The 22,742-nt window shown below is 38.0% G+C and overlaps 4 protein-coding genes across 4 annotated transcripts; 2 read left to right on the forward strand and 2 right to left on the reverse strand.

The window, feature by feature from the left end:
* Window positions 1-3,089: 3,089 nt before the first annotated feature.
* LOC133729240 (uncharacterized) lies at window positions 3,090-3,782 on the forward strand. The gene has a single exon (XM_062156735.1). It carries the CDS (start codon window positions 3,247-3,249, stop codon window positions 3,610-3,612), a length of 366 nt encoding a protein of 121 aa, XP_062012719.1. The 5' UTR covers window positions 3,090-3,246; the 3' UTR covers window positions 3,613-3,782.
* Window positions 3,783-4,542: 760 nt separating this feature from the next.
* LOC133729239 (protease Do-like 5, chloroplastic) lies at window positions 4,543-9,248 on the reverse strand. The gene is made up of 8 exons (XM_062156733.1): window positions 7,649-9,248; window positions 6,852-7,001; window positions 6,309-6,371; window positions 6,085-6,174; window positions 5,792-5,914; window positions 5,619-5,706; window positions 5,149-5,223; window positions 4,543-4,805 (listed from the first exon to the last, which is right to left on the reverse strand). The coding sequence occupies exons 1-8, from the start codon at window positions 7,901-7,903 to the stop codon at window positions 4,699-4,701; spliced, it is 951 nt and encodes a 316-aa protein (XP_062012717.1). The 5' UTR covers window positions 7,904-9,248; the 3' UTR covers window positions 4,543-4,698.
* A 4,231-nt stretch (window positions 9,249-13,479) lies between these two features.
* On the forward strand, window positions 13,480-14,083 carry LOC133731265 (uncharacterized). Its single transcript, XM_062158680.1, has 2 exons — window positions 13,480-13,675; window positions 13,737-14,083. Exons 1-2 carry the CDS (start codon window positions 13,480-13,482, stop codon window positions 14,081-14,083), a joined length of 543 nt encoding a protein of 180 aa, XP_062014664.1.
* A 2,297-nt stretch (window positions 14,084-16,380) lies between these two features.
* LOC133734208 (uncharacterized) lies at window positions 16,381-17,608 on the reverse strand. Its single transcript, XM_062161849.1, has one exon. It carries the CDS (start codon window positions 17,553-17,555, stop codon window positions 16,734-16,736), a length of 822 nt encoding a protein of 273 aa, XP_062017833.1. The 5' UTR covers window positions 17,556-17,608; the 3' UTR covers window positions 16,381-16,733.
* Window positions 17,609-22,742: the final 5,134 nt, after the last annotated feature.

Here is a 22,742-nt window from a genome sequence, read left to right on the forward strand (position 1 = left end):
TGCTCTGGCTGCCTGCATTCTGTACAGAGGAAGCATTGAGATATGTTTCAGATGCGTGTCCTCTCCTCAAGTTTTTGGGTTTTGTGGATGACTTGGTGCTTTTTAAGCATTCGCAAGTTGTTCCGGAAGTGATTGGGAAATGGAAATATTTGGAGGTGTTGCATTTGGGGGGCAGCTCGGTGCCTGTAATGCAGCAGATGTTGATGGAGCTGAGAAAAGGAAAACGCTTTAGTGAACGTTTCAAGGCGATGTTTGCGTCGGAAAGTCCTGACCGCTATAATGTTTTGGAGAGAATTGTTGTGCAAATTGGCGCTCACTGCAAAAGATTTACGACTTTGAGTCTTTATCAAGTCGATCTTGGTCAAGTTGAGGCATTGGCAATTGTGAACTTGCTGCCAAACCTTCGGTGCATATCGGCAACAGGGTGTACCATTGAAAGGGATACCGTTGTCACAATAATGCGGGGATGCAAAAATCTTGGGCTTTTTCGTGCCAATCATTGTGGCGGTTTTGAAGATAATGATGGAGAAATATCCAAGCTTGCTTCGAAGACTCGTCATTTTGCATGTGAGGGTTGTTAAGACCTTCCGGCCCGTGCTACTGCATGGAGGAAGTATGTTTTCTTCAGGATTGAATGGGATATTGAGGGATGAAGAAGGAAGTTCTTATCTTGGTCTATCATTAAGGTGATACTTTTGTTTGGTCTCAATTCTAAATCGCAGTTGTCTGAGCTAATATTTGAACATACCTTATTACTTGAATCTTATTGCTATGTTTGTTATTTCAGAAGTTTAAGTGTTTGCTGTAAGTGATAGATTTGTGTAGATATTTTTTTTAACCAATTGATAGACTTTTGCTAGTTTTCACATAGATTAGAGACCCCTAGTTTTATTGACAAATATCCACATAACTCTGTTTGATAAATTTTCCAAGATATCAACTAGTCTTGATGTTTTGCCTTGCATAATCCTAACCAGATGTATAAGGTCTTTTCTCTGTAACCAAAGACTTATAGAAATTGATAATAGTGCATGCTTCAAGATCAGTGGTTCGTCAAGGAATTTTGAGATGACTTTACAGCAAGTGCTGTTTGGCCTCTGTTCCTCTTTTTCAGGAACTAGTATGCTCTATTCTTAATCCAACTTACTATTTCTAATGGAGCTGGTTATGTTGATTTTCTTCTGTAAAGTACATACTGTGTTGCCTTGCAAAATGTAGCCAATTTAAAGAGCTTTAGCAACTGTGTATTCTTTGAGAATCCCCATTCCCAGGGGACCTTATGGTACTAAATGTTTTTAATTTGAGGCTGAGTTTGGAAGTCATATAACTTCAGTAACATATCACAGAAGAATATTATGGTTGATTGAACGATGATTTACTGATGGAATACATGTTAGTTATATAAACTGTTGGTAAGTGTCAGTTAATAGATAAGCAAATGCACTCTACAATCTGGTAGACTCCACACTCTGGAGATTTTAAGAAGACAGCATGATTGAACCCTGGTCCTAAAGCATCTGAAGAGCTATTTAATTGTCAATGTTCTGGTTTGGGCCTCTGAAAACTTGCATCACTCTTATTAACCAAAGCAGAAAGATTTTAAGGATACTCCCAGAAAGATGTTAAAGATAGTCCAATATACGATAACAAAATGTAACTAATAGATATAGACTTCCATCGCAGTTTGTAAGTACTTGCTTTTTTCAGGAAAGGACACCGAATGCCTTTGAGAAAACAAGGAATGTTGATCGGGGCAACAGAATACGAACGTACATGCAAATGAAATACGGGTGAGCATCAAGTATATTTTACATGAGCCAATCACATTAGCCACATGTATAGTGATTCAGAATGATAATAATTTTCATATACTGGGCTATTGAATGCTACAAAGTCGTTCCACGATCCTTTTTTTTCGATCGAGCGTTCCACGATTCTTTCACAGGAAGCGATAAAGAAAGTCCAAGCACACACAGTGGATATATATAGCCTACATGTCTTATACCTGAAATAAAGTATAACAAAACAATCAATTGAGTCATTGAGACATCAAGCCTGTGTCAAGTGGTTAGTGTATTTGAAATAAAGTGAAGGAAAACAATAAATTGAGACATCAATGATCGGCTACTTGGTTATAAGAGCAAGTTCACCCGTTGGGTCACCGGGTCACCTACTATTCACTGCTTTTGTGTGTTTATTTCCACTCTCTGGGTCACGAAATACACTGTACCCATGACCCAAGGCACAAAATACACTGTGCAGGTCACCATGGTGACCCAGAAAGTGACTCGGGACGCGAAATACACTGTGCTCGTGACCCAGAAGGTGAAAATACACATACAAAGTAGTGAATAGTAGGTGATCTGGTGACCCACGGGTGAACTTGCTCCAACAGCCCCCTTCCTCCCTTTTGCATATTCTGTTGTATGATGGAGATCCTCCTCCTCCTCCTTTTTTTTGTTTTCGTTGGTTACAAATTGCTAAAAAAAAAAAGGGTTATTATCACAAATGGTACCTGAATTATACATCAATCTTATCGATGGTACCTGAACTTCAATTTTGATCACAACCAGTACCCGAACTTTTCGATTTCATTTTAAATGGTACCTAGAGCCACCTCCGGTCACTATTCCGACTAAAAACGGCATGGGAGGCGATCATAGTGATGATTTTTGATGATTTCAAGGGTTGCGATCATATATAGTGATGATTTTTTAGTAATAGACTTGCCTTGAACTTGTTTTTTTGTTTTTTATTTTTTTAGATTTGGCTTTTTTAGCCGGAATAGTGACAGAAGGTGGCCTTAGGTACCATTTAAAATGAAATTGAAAAGTTCGGGTATTGGTTGTGATCAAAATTGAAGTTCAGGTACCATCGATAAAATAGAGGATAAGTTCAGGTACCATTTGTGATAATAACCCAAAAAAAAAATGATTCAAGCCCGTATCAATTGGTCTAATAGTATAATTTTTTTTTTGTTTTTTTTTTTAAGTTGTGAGTTTGATTCAAATAAGATTAACTGTTGTAATTCTTCAGAAATTAAGTTACTAACTTAAGTGCTGGGTCACAATTTAAGTTAGGACTCCATCTGCTGAGTGCCAACCAACCAAAACTAGTCTAAAAGCCGCAACCAAGGGAAAAAACAATCCCTAATTTTGTGAATTGGGTACTCGACTCCAATTACTGTTCTTGGGTTTCTACTTTCTAAGCAAAACCGTGCCATTCGAATCCAAACCCCCCACGAACATGGAACAAGAAGCAGCGGAGTCACTGATTCAGGTGGCGGGCTCAGAAGGGTCGAACCCGAATAGCTCAGACGGGTCGGACCACCCAGCTTGCTCGGAGGCCGTGACCCGCGTCAAGAAGCTTCTTTTCCGGCGAATGCTGGTCGGGATCAAAGACGGCCGCTTTTTCTTGGGCACCTTTCACTGCATTGACAAACAGGGTAACATCATTCTTCAAGACTCTGTGGAGTATCGGAGCACTCGCCGGAATTCGCCTTCTCCGATGGAGCAGCGCTGCCTCGGTCTGATTCTGATCCCTAGCTCTTGTCGTGTCTCTTGCCATGTCGGGTGCTCCATTGAAGAACAAATGAGTCTGCTTTCGGTCTAGAATTCCATGTTTCATGTTTGTTTTGAAATTTGTGTATCAATGCTGGGTTCAAATTTGACCTCTTGTTTAATCTTGGGGCTTTGGATTTGTTATACTTAGTAGGAATGTTGCAGTAATCTGCATAGCTTTTCGAGTGTGTGGATTTTCAATTTTTACTGAGCAATTGGGTACTACTGTTTCACTATTGTATAGGGTTCCTGTGGAATTGCTTGTTTTTACTTCTTCGTTTTGGTCAAATCTTTTTGCAGTGCATTGTTGAAGTTCCAATGTGTTTGCCCAAAAACATGGGTGATATGTAAAAGTGGTCTAGTAATGTTATGGTGGTTGTTTTTTGGGTTTGAATTTTGAAATGAATGAGAGTGAGAATAGCCTCTGAGGAGAAGGGTGGTTATAAATGGAGGAAGATGTTGGGATCCAAAGGAGAAGCCAGTTGGTATTGGGGATGCACCTGGTTTGAAGCTTCTTCCCCGTTTTGATCCAGAAAGGAAAAGTGTCAGCAGTGAATCCTCGAATGTGGGAGCGCATTCAAGTTGACCTTCTTATATGACAATTCATTTTGTTTGCAGCTTTCTAGCACACAAACCATACTCCTAGGAGAAGGCTTCTTAGAGACAAGTTAACATGTATACTCAGAGGCAGTGAGGTTTCGATCCTTGGGTGTTGCTTTCATTCCTTGACCGCATGTTTGCCTTGCTGAGTACCTAAGTTGTTAGCTCGCAGACACTGCTTGGCAAAGGGGAAAAAACTGTCTCGTCCCCGGTTCTCAGAAGTGTATGAATCGCCGGACAGAGTAGGGGAATCGGTTTCTGGTATGACTAATGAATGATAAAATCAGTTTTTGTACTTCCATGCTGTTTCGAAAGAGAAATTGAAGTACATTGGTAAATTATCACAATACTGAAGAATTGGGTTATGTCACTCTCCCACAAGTCCATCATCAATATTCATTTAGTATTTGATTTTTTTTTTTTTTTTTGATGACACATTTAGTATTTGAATTGCGTTCCATGAAACTTATACAACTTGTTTCCCTAAATGACATCTAATCTGAGGGATACATTAGATACAATACAATTGATACATCGATCAAAACCTGTTACTATAAGGCGTTCCATATACAATAAGGTAAGGTACGGTTCGCACAACAGAGTCTACTGGTATCGCGAAGTTAACACCAGATGATGTTCCTGACCCTGCAAAATAAAGAGAGACAATATAAGCTCTGAAAAGTTCAACTAAATCCGTTGCCTCCTTTGTTTTCATGCAAAAGTTTGAGGCTTTTACTAAGTTCAATTTGAATATGTAGAACCAGATGCTCAATATCTAACTAGTTGCGTGCCAATTAGTTTAGAGCTCTCAATCTCTGAGTCTTAATTATCACTTTGGCGGGATGGAAACTTGGTGGAGAGGGCGACCTAAGATTTGAAAAGATCAAAAGCATTGGAAACCCAACTCAAACACTCAAGGTAGAGAATAACATTCTCTACCAGTCAGTTCCCTGAACTGCATACAACAAATGGAAGCTGCATGCTTTACCTTTGCGAGTGAACGTTGATGTATTAACTCCAATAACATGACCATATGAATCAATCAATGGCCCGCCTGAATTCCCTGCAGGAATATAACATTTACAAACGTCTTTCAGAGGATGAATGAGCAATAGTGGAAACAATTCACAGCATAACTCATACATGAATAAAATTAGTAAATACTCAGACTTTAATAAGTTTTAGCTATATATGTTGTCAGAGAAAAGGGACAGACTTTTCTTGAGTAGTATTTTAACTCTAGTGCTATCCCTACACCTGTGCATGAAACATAACTTGCAGGTATTAGACTTTAGCAGTCTCCTTGGAACCTGGCAATTGCCAACTATGGTTGCGTAACTAGGACTTTGGAATCTATTCAGATGAATCGAGCACACATCATTTGTGCTTAAACAATACAAACGTATTTAGGGAGGAGAGACAACAATAAGTTTCTGAAAGCTCAAGTTGGAAAAGTACCAGCATTAATAGCGGCGTCAGTTTGAATAGCTCCTTTAATGGCATTTCCGTCTGGTGAGGGTATCTCCCTGCCTAATCCACTGACTACCTGAAGTATTCAAAAGGATCATATAATCGTCAAATACTATATCTTCTAAAGTAACTGTAGAACAGTCGTATTGTGAAAAAGTTACCCCGATTGTTAGTGTGTTCTCATATCCATACGGATTTCCAATGGCGAAGCACGTCTGACCCACACGCAAATCACTAGATGTACCGAGAACAACAGGTTTTAGCTCATGTCCTTCAATATCAACCTGCAGATGATATTAGGCTAAGCATCTCCAACACTGAAGCATGGTGCATTAGTAATTTGAAAGTTTCTCTTCTCTAGGCAAGTTGTGCAACAATAATGTAGCTTAAAGTTCCATTTCCATAAGAGCCAAAAGGGCCTTGGGAGAAGACTTAGAATGGTAGGCTTTACTACCTTAAGAACAGCCAGATCACGAGATGCATCTAAACCAACAATCTTCCCTTCACTGCTAAAACCATTGCCCATTGCATCAACCATATAAACCTACGAACAGCAATAAAGAACTTTGGAAGTCAAACCAATGGTGGTATACCAGACAGAAATATCACTATTAGTCGGAATAATTAGTGATGAAATAATTTGACAAAAGCTCACAGGTAGAATTAAAGGACAAAAACCTTACAACGCTGTAATCCAGTTTGATCTGTAGCCAATTTAGCTACAACATGGTAATTTGTGACCTGAACACAAAGGATTGACCACTTTCAGTACTGGGAAAGTAGAAGATCATTACAATAAACTTAATTATTTGGGAGAGGGTGCATCTAACTAGATAATTCAAACTTAGACCAGAATTCTTTACTTAATCCTAAGAGAAGTATGGATGCAAGTGTATGAAAAAACTGCTAATATTGTTGTAATTACAACACAGATGTAAATGATTTCTTTTCCAAAGTGAAAATGTCAAATGAACATACAGACAGTGAACTCGAGCAACCAGATTTCCTGATCATATTAGCTAATCTAATTATGTAGGCCAGATTGCTTATCTGTTAATTGACACATAAATTGCCATATAATGTGTTCAGATTAGCTTATGGTCCTAAAAGCCTTACTCCAAGCATTATATTGCAAACTGAGGCAAATAGGTTTTCCCTTTTGGAAACCTTGAAATTGTATTATCAGATGACAATCTGGAAAAGTTTGAGGTATTTGCTTACAATGTGACCAAACTTATCCCAAATGAAGCCTGAACCTGTTCCTTCAACTTTAGCATTATCATCCTCACTTTGCGAGACTGCAGTAGGAGAACCTTTTAGGCTTTTGTCTATCTCAATGTCTTTAATGTAAACGACTGATGGAGAAGTTTCCTGCAAAGAAAGTACATTGGTGAATAACAAACTAAATTATACGAGCCATTTAATTACTGGAAGCAATTTTGAGAAAAGTATTGATCTTCATGGATAAGTAATTCGCTTTTCAAACCCTTAGGATGTCAGCAAAGTGGTTTTCAGTCTGCATTCACAGTTTATATATCAGATAATTGTGACATTATCAGAACAAAAGTTTTTATCTGCAAACTGATCAATCAAAGAAGATACCATGAATAATCCCAGGGATTTGGGCTACAACTTCTACGAGCTTTCAAACCGATTCCAACTGACCACACACTTTTTACCTATCAAATACTTTGAGTTAACCACTTTCGAAGCGAGAACGACATGGCTGGAACATATTTCGTCTTGAATAGTTGTTTCACAGTGCCAATATTGAAAAAAAAAAAAAAAAAAAAAACCTACATATATGATTGTCAACAATTCTCCTCAAAAAGGAGCTATCACCAATCAAGTTCTTTTCTTTATTCAACTAACAAAACTGATAGCCAAAAGGGTCAAAGAAACAAAGCACATTAACAAGAATCTAGGTCAACTGAGAGAGCATTATTCAATTGGTTTGGGTGTTCATCATTTACAAATAGAAGAAAATAAAGATAGTGCCTTTAGAGTGAGAGTGAGACCTGGAAAAGATTCACAGCACGGTCTTCTTCCTGCTGGAGCTCATCTTGTAACTGTTGCAGAGCAATTGCTGAAGGTTGTGATGAAATGGGGTTGTAGAAATGGAGCAAGGAAGCGACCAAAGCAGTTGGGCCAAGCAGTAGAGCTCTTCGTTTTGTGAGAAAGGCCTTCTGGGAAGGATTTGAAGAAGAAGAAGAAAAAGTGGTTGATATTGGTGGAGAGGGCTTGATTTGGCTAAGAGAACCCAAGACCACCATTGTTCCTTTCCCGGGTGTTTTAACTGATTTTTGTTGTTGCTTCTTCTAACCCATTTCTTATGGGGATAAAGTAGGCTCACTCTGTGCTTCAAAACAAAAGGTTGTTACTTGTGACTTGGTGACTCTCTTCATTTGATATTTTTGTTAGGATTAAATTGGATGATGGACCTACTTCTAGGGATAAAATGGTCATTTCATGACAAAAAAAGGCAAAAAAAAAAAAAAAAAAAAAAATTCATTTCTTCACCACCACCCCTCTGGTTTTTCTGGGTTCTTCCTTTCTCGAATCAATCACTGTCCTAAACTTCCTCCAAATCTTGACCTCGCCGGACCTTGCAATCTCCGACCTCCCTCATAAGCCCTAAGCTCCTGGGTTTCAGATTGCAGAGACTTGATAGGAGAGAGAATAGATCGGAGTTTCTCTCTCCTCTACCAACTGGTCCCTAGCTACACATCGCAACTCACCTCCACCACCACCATGCTCGCCAGTCTCCAACAAATCATGTCCGCCCTCCGCGTCGTCCGGTGACGCCGGAAACCACCTTACGCGCCGATCTCATCACTGCCCATAAATGCTCTGGGCACCCATTGTTCGGCCATGGCCGCTCCTCCTCTTCCTTTTCTCGTTGTTCACCCATTACAGATCTTCATCCTGGCGGCGACGAAGGCCTCTTGCTCGATGAAGGGAGCCAAGGCTTTGGCCTCGTCGGTGGAGAAGGTGCCGAAGTGTCTCAAGGGAGAGGAGGGACTGCTGAGGTTCTTGATAATAAGGTCCACGATGGGCTTGAGCCTGCCAACGTCCGGCAACAACAGGGAGCCGTTTCCAGTAGCAGAAGCGTCAGTGTTCTTAGCCTTGAGGACCTCCACCATGCTATCGCTGATCTCCTCGGAGTAGATCGTTCCGATAATCATTCTCGAAGAGGCGAGCCTCGACTTCGGCCTCGTCGGAAGTGGTGAGGAACTTGACCAGACGGTTCACGGCGCTGTTGCGGAGGCCCATGGTCGGCAAGAATAGGCTGTAGGTGGATTCGGAGCTCGGCTTCCGATCCTGTGACTCCTGGACTTCCATGGTTGAACTATTCATCCAGTTCAGTACTCACCGGCAGAGATAGAGAGATAGGTATGTTGTGGTGGAGGAGCACAGATGACGGCTGAGAAGAGATTGGGGGAGCTAGGGATCATTGATCTCGTCGTCCACGCTCTCATTCACATGGTAATGCTCGTATTCTCAAAATGGTGGAGGCTGAGAATCGAAGCGAGTGGAAAAATGAGGGTAATTTAGAGTGGTTACATACCAAAGATTGATCTTAATTGCATAACCGGTTTTATGATGGGATGATGAATGAAAAGTGAAAATAGAAATTAGGTTTTCATCCATTAAACAAATAAATTTTATTTTTTATTTTTTTTTGGCCTTTTTTTGTCATGAAATGACCATTTTAGCCCTGAAAGTGGGCCCCATCATCAGATTTAACGTTTGATTTAGACGGAATTTGAGAAATTGGACACGGTTGAGGAAAATTGACAAGCTCGGGGGGTAAACTGATTAAATTGAGAGGACAGTGACTAACATGAAGTTACCCCCAAACCTCAAGAGGGTAAACTGAATTTAATCCTTTTTGTTATTATCATTGTTTGAAATAATTTTTAGGAACTTGCCAATGAAAGTTGGTTCAGTTGGCAAGGGCGGACTTGAGGTGTAAACCCATACAAATTCGATCTCCGCTACCAACAATCTCTCATTTGGTGGGCAATCTAGAAAATGTCCTGCATAATTCCATACCAATGGGCTGGGCTGGGACACTGGCCAGTTTCGTAAGTCCTGTTGGGTTGAGGTCGTAGGTTTGCCCTGGCCCTGGTAGTGTAGGGAAGCCTCCCTCTTACCTAAACTTTTTGTAACAAAAAAAAAAAAAAAAAATTAGGAACTTTAAAATGATTATTATTTTTTTTTTTTTTTTTTGAATCGAAGGAGGTCAGCCATTTATTGAAATTGAAACATTACAACGATACGATGCCAAAAGACATCAAGAAGGGAATAAAACAGTACGAAAAGAAAATTACATATGAATAATCCCTTTTAGAATAATCTCATCCATAAGAGTGTTTTAATATACACTTCAAACCAATTAATTAGGTTTATTCAAAATAAAAAAAACCTATTAAATAGGATAAATATTAAAACCCAATGTTGTTAAGAATTACTAAAGTTGCCACTATCAAATTCCTCATTCACCTATTAAATAGGATTAATATTAAAATCCAGTCTTGCTGCCGATGGAATTCATGAAACGGCTGCCCATAGACGTTGCCCGGAATTACTCAACCCTTGATTCCAACAATTGAAAACTCTCCTCTGGGTTGGAGGTTATGTAATCTCCACATTCAAAAGCCTAATCTCTACATTCAAAGCCGGTATCAATATCTCCACAATCATGCGATTATGTTTTTGATTTCAAATTGTGATTGTGATATAAATGGATCGCACAATCAGAGGTTGGTAGGTTGCCTTTGTTCAACTGCATATCCCTTTAATCTGATTGGCACGGTTGATGAGCATTGTGTTTGCTACCTATTCAATAGCTGTGTGTCTTCCTGATGAAGAGGTATTGGTTTTGTGATTTTTCAGGGTTTATGCTATTGAATAGGTATAATAGACTCTACAAGTTCTTGATTGCATGTTTCTTTTTCCTCTTATTGTTTCTCAATAGATTCTACAAGTTCTTGATGGCTAAAGAATACTCCCACCTAGAGTTTAGGTGCGACCTTCTCCACAATCATGCGATTATGTTTTTGATTTCAAATTGTGATTGTGATATAAATGGATCGCACAATCAGAGGTTGGTGGGTTGCCTTTGTTCAACTGCATATCCCTTTAATCCGATTGGCACGGTTGATGAGCATTGTGTTTGCTACCTATTCAATAGGTGTGTGTCTTCCTGACGAAGAGGTATTTGTTTTGTGATTTTTCAGGGTTTATGCTATTGAATAGGTATAATAGACTTTACAAGTTCTTGATTGCATGTTTCTTTTTCCTCTTATTGTTTCTCAATAGATTCTACAAGTTCTTGATGGCTAAAGAATACTCCCACCTAGAGTTTAGGTGCTATCTAATAATAGGAATATCTCCACAAAAGGATGTTTAATCACGTTGAGAAATCTACGAAATCTAATAGGAATATCTACACAAACATATCTACTAAAAAATAGCAAATATATAGATCAAATCTGAAAGGAAGATATATACAATAATTAAGGCAATTAATCTTTTTAAATAAGGAATATCTACACAACCATATCTCCTAAAATATGGCATCAGTTATATACTATAATTAAGGCGATTAATCACGTTGAGACATCTAATAATAGGAATATCTACACAAACATATCTACTAAAAATGGCAAATACATAGATCAAATCAGAAAGGAAGAGATATACAATAATTAAGGCAATTAATCGTTTTTAAATAAGGGAAAATTTCCTTATTGATTGTATTAAATTCTAATTTGTGTTTATAACTGATGCCATATTTAAATTTAAAAAAAAAAAAACAGCTATATTTGAGGAATATTTTCCTTATTCAATCAGAAGGGTAAAATGGTCAAACTAAAAAAAGGTGAAAAAACTTAATTATAGACTTAAAACCTATAAGGAAGGTTTAATTATGTGAATGGGTGTAGATTAAAAGAAAATATAGGAATGAGTTTTTTTTAATAGGAGCTTCATTTTTTGGGTTTTTTTTCTAATTTTCTCAATATAAAAACTTAATAACGCAAGAGCAGCAACGTCGAGACGCAGCGCTGATTTTACACTACGGATTGCAGTCGTGTAGTGAATATTGTGAATTGAGTAGTCGGTGGTTTGACTACCCATCGAACTCCAACGCACAAATTGACAAAAATCAACTTGGCGCCGGATTGAAGGCACTCTCCCACCTAAAGATTGAAGCCGACCAAGGGTGTCAGAACATGGTCATGTTGGCAGACGATCTTTCACGAACAAATACCATAGAATTAGGTCCGGGATCCAATACCAGTAAAGCACAGGAGCCCCAATCCATTCTAGCGAATCATAAAAAGCCCAACAAAGATAGTGGGCCGCAGGCCAAACCCAACTTCCACCCGTATCCCAAATCCGGCTCCCTTTACTAAGCCCACCCGGATCCCAGAACCGAATCCTACAGCCAACGAACAGGAAGCCAGCGCCGTCACACGCGGCCTCGTGACTTGCAGTGAAAGAAGCCGCCTTACTGTTATAGCCAGCGCCTAGTAACTTGTCGCCGCCGCCGTAGCCCCAACAAGCCGAGTCCCAAACCCGTATCTGTGTGCACAGTCGGCGCCGATCACTGAGCCTCGAAGCCCACGACCAACCTCACCACGAAACCCGTCTCCTGCATAATCCCTTGCTGCCAGACCACCTGCGAATACTTGCAGATTCATAACCAGAGGCAAGCGAACCAGCCAAGAGAGGATCAGATCTTGTCAAACCGCTGAAGCCATTGTGGTTACAAGGAAACCAATCCAATACACCTGGATCCCACAAACCCCAAACGGTTCCACCGCCCAATCCAACCTAACACTTGCCACACGACCCAAAACGGAGCAGCCACCAGAAAAAAACTGCACTGAATCCTCAAAATTCTCACACCACAATAACTCATTGCTCCCGGAAGCGACGATGGCAAACATACATAGGCCGAAGTCTAAAGAGATCTCCAAGAATAGAGTAGATTCAGGCCGCGACAACCCCATAAGAGGCGCCGCTCCTCAAATAAAATGATTATTCTTTAAAAAGTCTTAATGGGAACATCAATTTAACACAATCCATTTTGATCCGGAATCAAAGACAAGAACCACAAAACTCAAACCATCTATTCTACACATTGAAGATCATCCTCTGCCAACTAGAGCTGGGCGTTTGGACCCGAGAACCCGACCCAAACCGAGCAAAAAAGCCTGATTCGGTTCGGTTTTGTGTTGGAAAATGTCGGTTCGGTGCAAAGCCCGACCCGAATTACAGTTTATCGGGTCGGTGTCCGGTTTGATATTTTCCTGGACCGAAAGACCAACCCGAACCGATTTCTCCTCCATCTCAGCCTCTCGAGATTCTCCTCCCAAGCTAGCTCCTCCTCCTCCTTCTCCATACTCAAATGTACATAATTTCATAAGAACCCAGAACCTATATGAAACAAACTATTAAAATTTGAGCATAGGACATGGGAACACAGAGAAAGTTGTTGCTTTGAGTAATCTTACCTTGGGAACCAGTGAAGCCGAGAAACTCCTTCACCTGCAAAAACTCTTTTCTTGATGGCCTCCTGAGCTTGAAGCTCGGAGCGGAGTAGATCAAAGTCGCCGAAGAAGAAGAAGAAGAAGAAGAAGAAGAATATATGGTAAATAGAGAAGTTAGAACTGCATAATGGGGATTGGGGAGGAAGAAAAGAGAAAAAAAGCAGAAGAAGAAGATAATCAAGATATGGTAAAAAAAGTCTATTACTGAAAATCTTCTCCTTCTTTGTTCGAAAATTTGGGAGGCGAGGAATAATCTAATTTTCAGACATTCCTCCTCTCTTCCTAACATGGTGGTTCATGCTGTGGCCTCCATTGGTGAGAACTACAGAAGAAACAACCCTTGCCACTTCAAGGGTCCTGCTTCTATCCCTCAAGTTATTCGCTGGTTACCTCCTCCTGCTGGCTTCGCCAAGCTCAATTTCGATGGTTCTGTTGTCAACAATAAGAAAGCTTCTTCTGGTTTTGTTATTAGGGAGCATGATGGTTCCCCCCCTCTTTGCTAGTGCGAGAGCCATTGGTCATGCTTCTGTCCCCATTGCTGAAGGAAGTGCTGTCCGTGATGGTCTTTATCATGCCCTCCACCTCAACTGTCGAAAGCTTTATGTCGAAGGTGACTCCAAGTTAATTATAGACTCCATCAACAAGAAATGCGCTCCTCCTTGGCGTCTTCATACTCTTGTGAAAGACATCCTGAGTCTGGCTAGCAATTTCGAAGCTATTTCCTTTTCCTATGTTCCCAGGGAAGTCAACTTCGTTGCTGATGCTGTTACAAATATGGGTCACAAGTCTTCTACTCCTATCACTTGGTCAAGAAAGCTGCCTTTCTCGGCTTTGTCCGCTTTTAATTTTGATCAGTTTAGTTCTGGTTGTAGTAGGGGTTTCTTGTTGTAATTTTCTTTTCCTCCTCAAAAAAAAAAAAAAAATCAAGATATGGTAAAGACTAAAGAGAGAATTGCATAATGGATTAATGGGGATTGGGGAGGAAGAAAAAAAGGGGGACAAAAAAAAACGAAGAAGAAGAAGAAGAAGAAGAATATGGCTAGAAAAGAGAGAGAGAAGAAAGTGAAAGAGGGTTCTGCACTTCTAGGTTTTGTTTTGTTTCATTTCTCCCGCTTAGGATCAAATAAATATAAACTTTGGACAAATTATTGAGAGCGTCTTGTGCTCCAGTGGTTGGGAGCAAGGTTTTCGTGTAGGAGGTCGGGGGTTCAAACCCCGCCTGTCACCCAATTTTGTCTGTATTTTGCATAAAGCTGGGAAACTGGATTTGGGCCCGAACCGGCCCGAACCGATTGTTTCGGACTCGGTCTCGGTCTCACCAAATTTTAGGCCCGGCCCGACCCGAGCCCAGGCCTACAGTGCCAACACAGAAACCAAAAGAAGAGAAAGAGGTAAGATCCACAAAGGAATCGAAGGGGTTGGAGAGAGAACCAAAACCTGGAGAGGTGGGTTTTATGGTCATTTTGATGATTCAGTTGAAACTTGATAGGAATATGACTGTGGTGGGCCTTGCTATGTGTAATTACTAATACTAATGAACAAGTATGAATAATAGGTTTACCAAAAAAAAGTATGAATAATAGGAAGAATCTTCTAGCTATAATTATCATGCATAATAGGTTTACAAAAAAAAAAGTATGAATAATAGGAAGAATCTTCTAGCTACTTAAGTATCATGCTGTTTTTACGCGATGAGGAAAAAGTCTGTTTAGTGAAGATGATTCTTACGTTTTGATTGATGATATTACAAGGAGTGCAAAGGAAAACGACTCCTCATATATTCCGGTCCACATATTGAAGTCATTTTGGCTCGAGTTTAGTATCAATCATGCATCTAAAGAAAACAAATTTAATCATAGATGCATCTATTTTTGTGTTAAGTTGATCAAAGTATGTTTTCTCCCAAGTGCATGTACACACATGAGTCACCATTTCGTAGATATTGTGATAAATCTCGATCAACTCCTTTAACTTTACTTCGATTGAAGAAGCTTCTGGATCAAATTATAAAAGCTCAAACTGGCTTGATTTATATATTTTCATATAATAAGGAAGAACCAAACCTAAAGAAGATTGATTATGCACAACGTGTACGCCCACTGTTTTCTCGGGTGCATCAATATTCTATAATCTATACAAAGACAGTCTGTCCTGAAACTTCTTTTGATTTGTGGTTGTGTCTGGTTTCCCTAATTAGCTGGCCCTAATCATTTACTTGAAAACTACGTATAGAAGCTAACGTGGCTTTTAGACCCTGGTATATTCACACTCGAAGTCCTTCATATGAAATTATATTATACTATTATACCCAAATTTTCTCCACCAAAACCTAAAATTATATATATGTATGTGTGTGTATATGACCGTTTTAGTGAGAGATTCATTTTTTTTGCCATTTTAAGGGATCTCTTATGGGACTTATTTTTCAATCACATATCTGCATCTCGACCGTTCAGTTTTTAGATCCCTATGAGTAGTATATCACGTTTGCAAACTTTCAGCTAAATTAAAGATCATTAAGGTACCGAATTAGATCAAATCAATGAACGAACCCAATCTGTCTAACCTGAATCGTTCAGTTTATTAAAATCGTAAATCACGATTATGAATGCTTTACCAATCATCAATTTGGATGAAAATTTGCATAAGTGATCTACATTTAGGTTTCAATAAACTGAACGGTGGAGATGCCAAAATGTGATTGAAAAATAGGTTCCACAAGCAGTGACGAATCCATAAACTTTTTTCAGATTGGGCAAGAAAAATTTACTCAAACAAATGAAAGAAACTAACGTTTTCTTTTCTGATATATTTTCATCATAAGCTAATCAAGTAACATAAGATTATAACATTTATGAGTCATTAAAGGGTTAATATATACTTTTTTTCTTTTTCATGGTCACAATTGAATGTTGGCATTTTCAATGGAATTTTTGGTATAGGAAAATAACATTGATTGCAGAAGATTGCGTAAACTGCTTCTCATTCCTCATATTTACCCTTTTGTTTTGGAAATTTTCTGCAATTACCTTCTGGAGCAAGATCATATACCACTATTAGCCTCAAATTTCGAGATTGGGCAACTGCCCAAGCTTGACATCCCCTAAATCCGCCCTTGTCCACAAGGGATCCCTTTAAATAACCAAAAAAAGACCCCTTAGTGAAAGGGCCCTAAATCTAGCTTTTTGGGTCCTGTATTTGAAGCTAACATTAATAAGAAGTAATTTCTTTAAGAAAAACATCAAATTATATGAAACAAATAGGAAAATAGAGAAAAACATGAAACTTTCAGATGAAAAGGTACTATCTAGCTAGTTGATTGGATTCATATATACTAACTCCAAACAGAAATACAAAACTTATATCTAGATATATATCTACTACCATTTGATGAAGGAAACACGTACATGCAGCAAAACTTTCTGTAATAAAGAAAGAGACAACAAAACTCTAGGAAGACCTCCGATTCTCTTTCTCAGTTTGTTGTCAATCGTGTGCTTATAATTATACACAGAATGATAAACCGAAAGTGCGCATAACATTACTCAAGAACTTTAGACATGATGGTAGGTTTTTTGGGCCTTCTGTCTGCAACTGATTGATGCCTAATTTGTTCATTAAAGCTTTGAATAAACTCTTCACATCTTCTGTTCAGTTGAATCAGTTCTTCATCTGACATGGTTGAGAATTCATCAATAACTTCTTCCGGAGTACTTACTTGAGTTTCTTCGTGCTTCTCCATTGTCTCCGACCTCCTTATAATATTGCTCTTGCATTCGTCGATCACCACTCTTTTCACCTTCTCCGACTTACTTCGCTTGTAAGTTTTTGCTTGAATATTTTCTTTCTTACCACCTTTTGACTGTACGTGGACTATTTTCTTTTCTTGGACATCAATATCATCAACACTAGGCTTTTCATCATGCTCGTCTTTAAGCACAATTTGCCTGTTTTCTGGGTTTCGTATATTTTGACGTGCAACTTGGTGATCAATAATGGTTTCCTTGACTATTTCACGAGGGTATTCCAAAACAAATGAGGAATTCGAAGTAGTTTGAGCTTGCCTATGCATCATATACTCTTCTTGGTAATTAATCTGGTCGTGCTTGTCTTTAGAAGAAGAGTAGTCGGCTGCAATGATAAGAATCAGGGTGTTGGATATCGCAAACCAAAACTTGGTGTTGTAGAAGAGAGTGGAAGGAGAGAGGTTGAAAATATAGAAGATGGAAGTGTAAATTAGTATAGAGAAGAAGAAGGCAATCAAGGATCTTGCACTAGATTTGTGGGGTTCTTGAGGATAATGTTCTTCGAATTTGTAGGCTTTCGTTGAATCTTGGACTGCAGTTGGTGGTGTTTTGGCCATATTTATGTAGAGAAAAGAAGTGGGGATTAGTGATCAAGAGTTCGGTTGGTAGAGAAGAAGTTCCAAACCAAGGGGATTTAATACTTGTGATTTGGATGATAAATAATTGAATTACTTAACAATTGGAGATTCTTTGTGAGCTTTGTCTTCTTGCACGATTTCTCCAACCTTCGAAAACGAAAGTCCCAAATTCTCTGAAGTCTAGGCTTTGAAGAGAGTTTCTTGAGTTACTTCCTTATGGCGTAGAGGTACTTTGTATAGGTAAATGAAAAATTAGTTGCTCTAGCTAGTAATTAGTAAAATTTACCAAAAAAAAAAAAAAACAAGTAAAAGCAAAGATTATCAAATGAATCAATTCGTTCATTAAGAGCAAGTTGGTGTTGTTGCTCACTTAAAGTGCGCGACTGCGCGCCACTCTTTTTGCAAAGTTTAGAAAAAAACTATGATGCTAAATGTATGTGCTTTTTATGAGCAAATGTGGCATGGTACACAAAAATGTGGTATACCTAACATTATTCACGTGTCATAACTTTATACAATCTTTCAAACAAATTATAGACTAACAATTAAATATTTGTTATGTCGATATTGTTCTTATTGTATCAAATGCCGACTTTGATTAACGATATATATATGAATCCATTATTTATAATCATCCGAAATAAACTTTATTGGCCACATCATATTCTAGCTGCTAGTGTAATTAAATTTATATTATTTTTAAATTTTAAATTTAGTTAATTTTAAAGTAGTTTTCTCTACTTTAGTTAATTTTAAATTTATATTATTTTTAAAATAAATAAATAAATAATAGAAACAGTCCATTTATGTGGTACAATTGGATGGTCAAGAGGTCTTAAAATTTGTTGAATTTTTGCAAAAATAAATTTAGATTATATTGTAACACATGAACAGTTCGGATTATGAAGTTAAATATATAAATATATATGTTTCTGACAAAGGGAATGAATGCACATGTACATTCCCGTGAGGAATGAACCTAATAAATTAATAATTGTTCAAATTAAAAGATAAAATTGTTTAGGCATGTTCTCCAAATTTTTTTTTTTTTTGAAAGGGGTTCTCCAATATTTATCAATAGTGAAAAATAGAGAGAACGATAGATATGCTCTTAGCGGATAGCAGAGGTTAGATGGCCTATTCTTGTTAATTATAATCTCTAAGCCATATCAGCATAGTTGACAGCCACAATGACAGATAACGATTTTACTCCTACCTAATTAATAGTCTTGCTTTGCTGTCATATACACCTGCACAGCCAAGACTGCAAAGTAATCTAACTGATTACCAATTGACTAATTAAGCATATTGATATATTAAGTCACGTCCTAAGAGCTATGCATGCCCATGATTAATGATGATCATGACATTTGAAGCCTAATCATCTTGACCATACATATATGATCGAAATCTTGACATGCAAGCATATATAGTCTACGAATTGAAAATTAGTTTATGTAGGAATTGATCTCCAAATTATTATATATAGCTAATAGTGATCTCTCCGCCGATCTGCTCATGATTAGAATGTGTCCTTAAGTACTCTGCAAGGGTTTCCATTAAATATTCTTCAATCACTCATCTGGGTGGTTGGATATCAAAATCAAAGGCATGAAGTTAAGGTTACTCATCTTCTCCAAAAGTCTGCAAACCCTTCTTTTGATCTTGGGCATGTTATAGTGGCTGCGGGTCCCTAGCTTCCACACAAAAAAAAAAATTGTTCGTTTAGTATATCAGTACATTAAGCTCAATATAGTGCTAAACTTTTCTCATTAATGATCGCATTTCAACTCCTTGGAGGATCAAGTTTCTTATCCAGAATAATCTCGACAGTTAGCTTGTAGATTTTAATATGTTTCTTGTATCCATATTTGGAGTGAAGCCTATTTCTTGGCTGATAGTCTGGCTAACTTAGGCCACTCCTCCTCCTCTATGTCTCTTTGGTCTTCTCAACTCCCTCTTTCTGGGAGTACCGCCTTCCAGTTTGATCAGTTTGGGAGTGAGTGTTCTTGTGCCTTCTGCTTATAATTTTTTTGTTGTTTTTCTTTTTTCTATTGAAATGTAAACCTTTCGTCCACCAACACAAAGAGTTGATCTATCATTGTAAATCAGTAATTAATACATGATTAACTTATTGATGCGACAGTGTACTGTGGAATTTCCTTGAATAATGAACCAGATATATATGCATGAAATACTTGGTAGTTTTCATGCTTACCTTACATTTCAGCTTTCTGCACCAAATATTATGGCTGGTCTTTGTGACTTGCTTTTATTTTATTAAAGACTTGCGGAACACATAAACACATGAGACCTGGGTGTCATTTGCTGATTGCTTGCTTCACTATCTTTCTTGCGTAACCAGATCATGGATGAGAAAATTATCCCAACAATCAAATGATATTCAATGCAACAGAATTTAGATTATGTAGTAGCGAGAGGAACACTCCAAAGACATCAAATCAAGAACGAGCTTCGTGTTTTTGATTAATATTTATGCTACTTTGATCACGGAAATGCCCTGATTTTTGTGGTGTACGTGTCTCTTGGAATTTGATGACTAACTCGATCGATGTCTCGATCTTTTGTAGTTTCAATTTTCTATTTTGTAGTTTAATTCTTAAACTTCTTGTTTTTTTAGTTGATTGGAAGGTTATGCTCTGGGATCTAAGGATGATATCAGGGGAGAGTTTTTAATGAGGACTACTAAAATAAGTATTAGTTGAGAACTGTTTTTCAAGATTCACTTTTCGGTCATATTTCCACAAATCAACCGTTAGCTATTTAGATATGTATGTGTAGATTATTTATGCAATTTTTTAACCAAATTGAAAATCGTTAAGACATTCATAATCGTGATTTATCAGTTATGAACATGAACGGTTCATATCTGATAGATTTGGTTCGTCCATTGTTTTGATCTAGTTAACGATTAATAATTTGGAAGAAAATTATCAGAAGTGATATAATCATGCATACATAAATATCTAACGGTTAATTTGCCGTAATGCAATTGAAAAATGGGTCTCAAACTGTTGACTAGAAAATGTTCAACTAGTCCTTAGTAAAGTGATCCTCATTAGAAGGACTCTCATGATATCAATGTGCTTCACCAGAACCAAAAAAAAAAAAAAGAAGTAAACAAACAAACAACACAGGAACATATTAATTCTTGATCTGTATATATATCTCACAAGATTACTTGTATCAAGATAGAGAAAAGAGAGAACCACTGCAAGTGGCTTAGTGGTTCTTGTCTAGTTGGGTGTGCTCCCCAACCTAGGTTCGAATCCCGAAGCTGTCAAAGTGGCGAGGCACTGTGCTGCAATGCACAGTTGGAGCATTTCACATGCGCCGAAGGGGTTTATCTTGGGTCTAGGAAGCCTTTGGGTTCCCCTTGACAAAGTCAAAAAAAAAAGATAGAAAAGAGAGACTCTTCCCTAGTGACAAATTCTTTAAATTATTGAAGTACTCAAGGCCTTCATTTTCATTAAGGGACCATTTTCATTAAAGAACTGACTCATTTTAAAGGGATCCCTTCATCTTCATTCTCATTCTAGAAATAAGTAAACTGACTCATCAAATTATGACAAATAATACTAATCAGCTAATTGATGATATCAATTGTATTGTATTTAGAAAAACGAATAAACTTGGTTGAGGTGACAACTGACAAGATCAGCCCACAGTTTCCTCGACAAAACGATGGACTAAACTATTGCTGAAAGTTTCAGTCTGAATTTTACAATGATGATCGATGACAATGCCAGTAAATTATAAGCGGAGCTAGAGGTTTGAATTAATTTTTAAGAAAGTGACAGTGATGGAGTTTTGTAATATTGTATACCAAATCATCTGAAAATGATCGATATATATATATTGACTTGCCTACACTGCCAGAGTGCCAGTGTCACGTTTCATGATATTCAAATCAAAAAAAAATTTATACTCTGTTTCTCTTCCAGCAATAGAGCTCGGTGATATGGATAGAGGAAAGTTTAACATCTTAAATCCAAGTGCAGTTCATCCACAGAACTAATTTTGTCATCGTAGGTCATCATTGTATCATCTTGATCTCTATGAATAATGTTCTTATTTTATCAATCATAATTAGTCAGATATAAAACTACACTAGGGCAATCAAATTTGACCAAAAATGAAAGATTGAAGAATCTTGACAAGATAAGACTACAAATTTTCTCAGGAAATCAGGGTTTAAGTACCATCCCTAGCTAGTTATATATCTTCATCTCTAATCTTCTTATATATTTCATCCCGATTCCCATGGAACTGCAACATTTCACGCGCGAAGATCGAGGCTTCAACCCTAGCTACAAGTCTATAATCAATAACTACATGCATGGGTATCAGCAGCTATTAGGTTTAGGTTCCTTATCAAGAGAGCAGAAGTTTCCCCTTATCACCTTATGAGAGATCAAAATTAAGAAGGCTAGGTGTAGGTACGTAGGTCGTAAAGTTGACTCATCACTGACCACTTCTGCATTCATAAAATTTATTTCAAAGCGAGGAAAGACAGAGAATGCTGGTGACCGAGCTTCTGCTTATTCTGAATCTGAAGCCTGAAAGAGTGACAGCGAGGTACGTAGCTGATGACGATGAGCTATAGCTTGATGGTGGTGGATGCATGCATGCGTTTTGGACTCTTCTTTTGGTGTCTAGTTTGGTCCATTTGGGCTTTCCAGCCCATTCAAAACTCAAATGCTTATGTGAAGTTGTGATGAATGATGATTGTGGAATAGGCAATGACATAATTGCTGCATAAAATGGATGGATAATCTATGTGTCTTTCATATGTTGAAAACGTTAGTGTACAAAAGATGGTCATAGTCGCATAGATTCATAAGGCATTACAAACCGGCCCTAATCAACTCCAAATGGTCTACAATAACAAGTAGATTATAAAAAAGTCAAGAAAGCATCAAGAGACCGGAAAATCACTGTATTCTTATAACATAATCACATGCATGGTTGTAATCTTATATATATGATCAAGAATCCTAGCCATTAGCCATTGAGTTTCTCTTAAGGGCTGATATATAGTGGGTGCATGCTGTGAGGATCAATAAGTAGACAACATAATTTACGACTAAGATTTTATTTGAAAAGCATTAAGGAACTTTTACAATATTGTTGTTAACTTTAAGG

The sequence above is a fragment of the Rosa rugosa genome, chromosome 2, assembly GCF_958449725.1.
Source record: "Rosa rugosa chromosome 2, drRosRugo1.1, whole genome shotgun sequence".
Classification (NCBI taxonomy): domain Eukaryota; kingdom Viridiplantae; phylum Streptophyta; class Magnoliopsida; order Rosales; family Rosaceae; genus Rosa; species Rosa rugosa.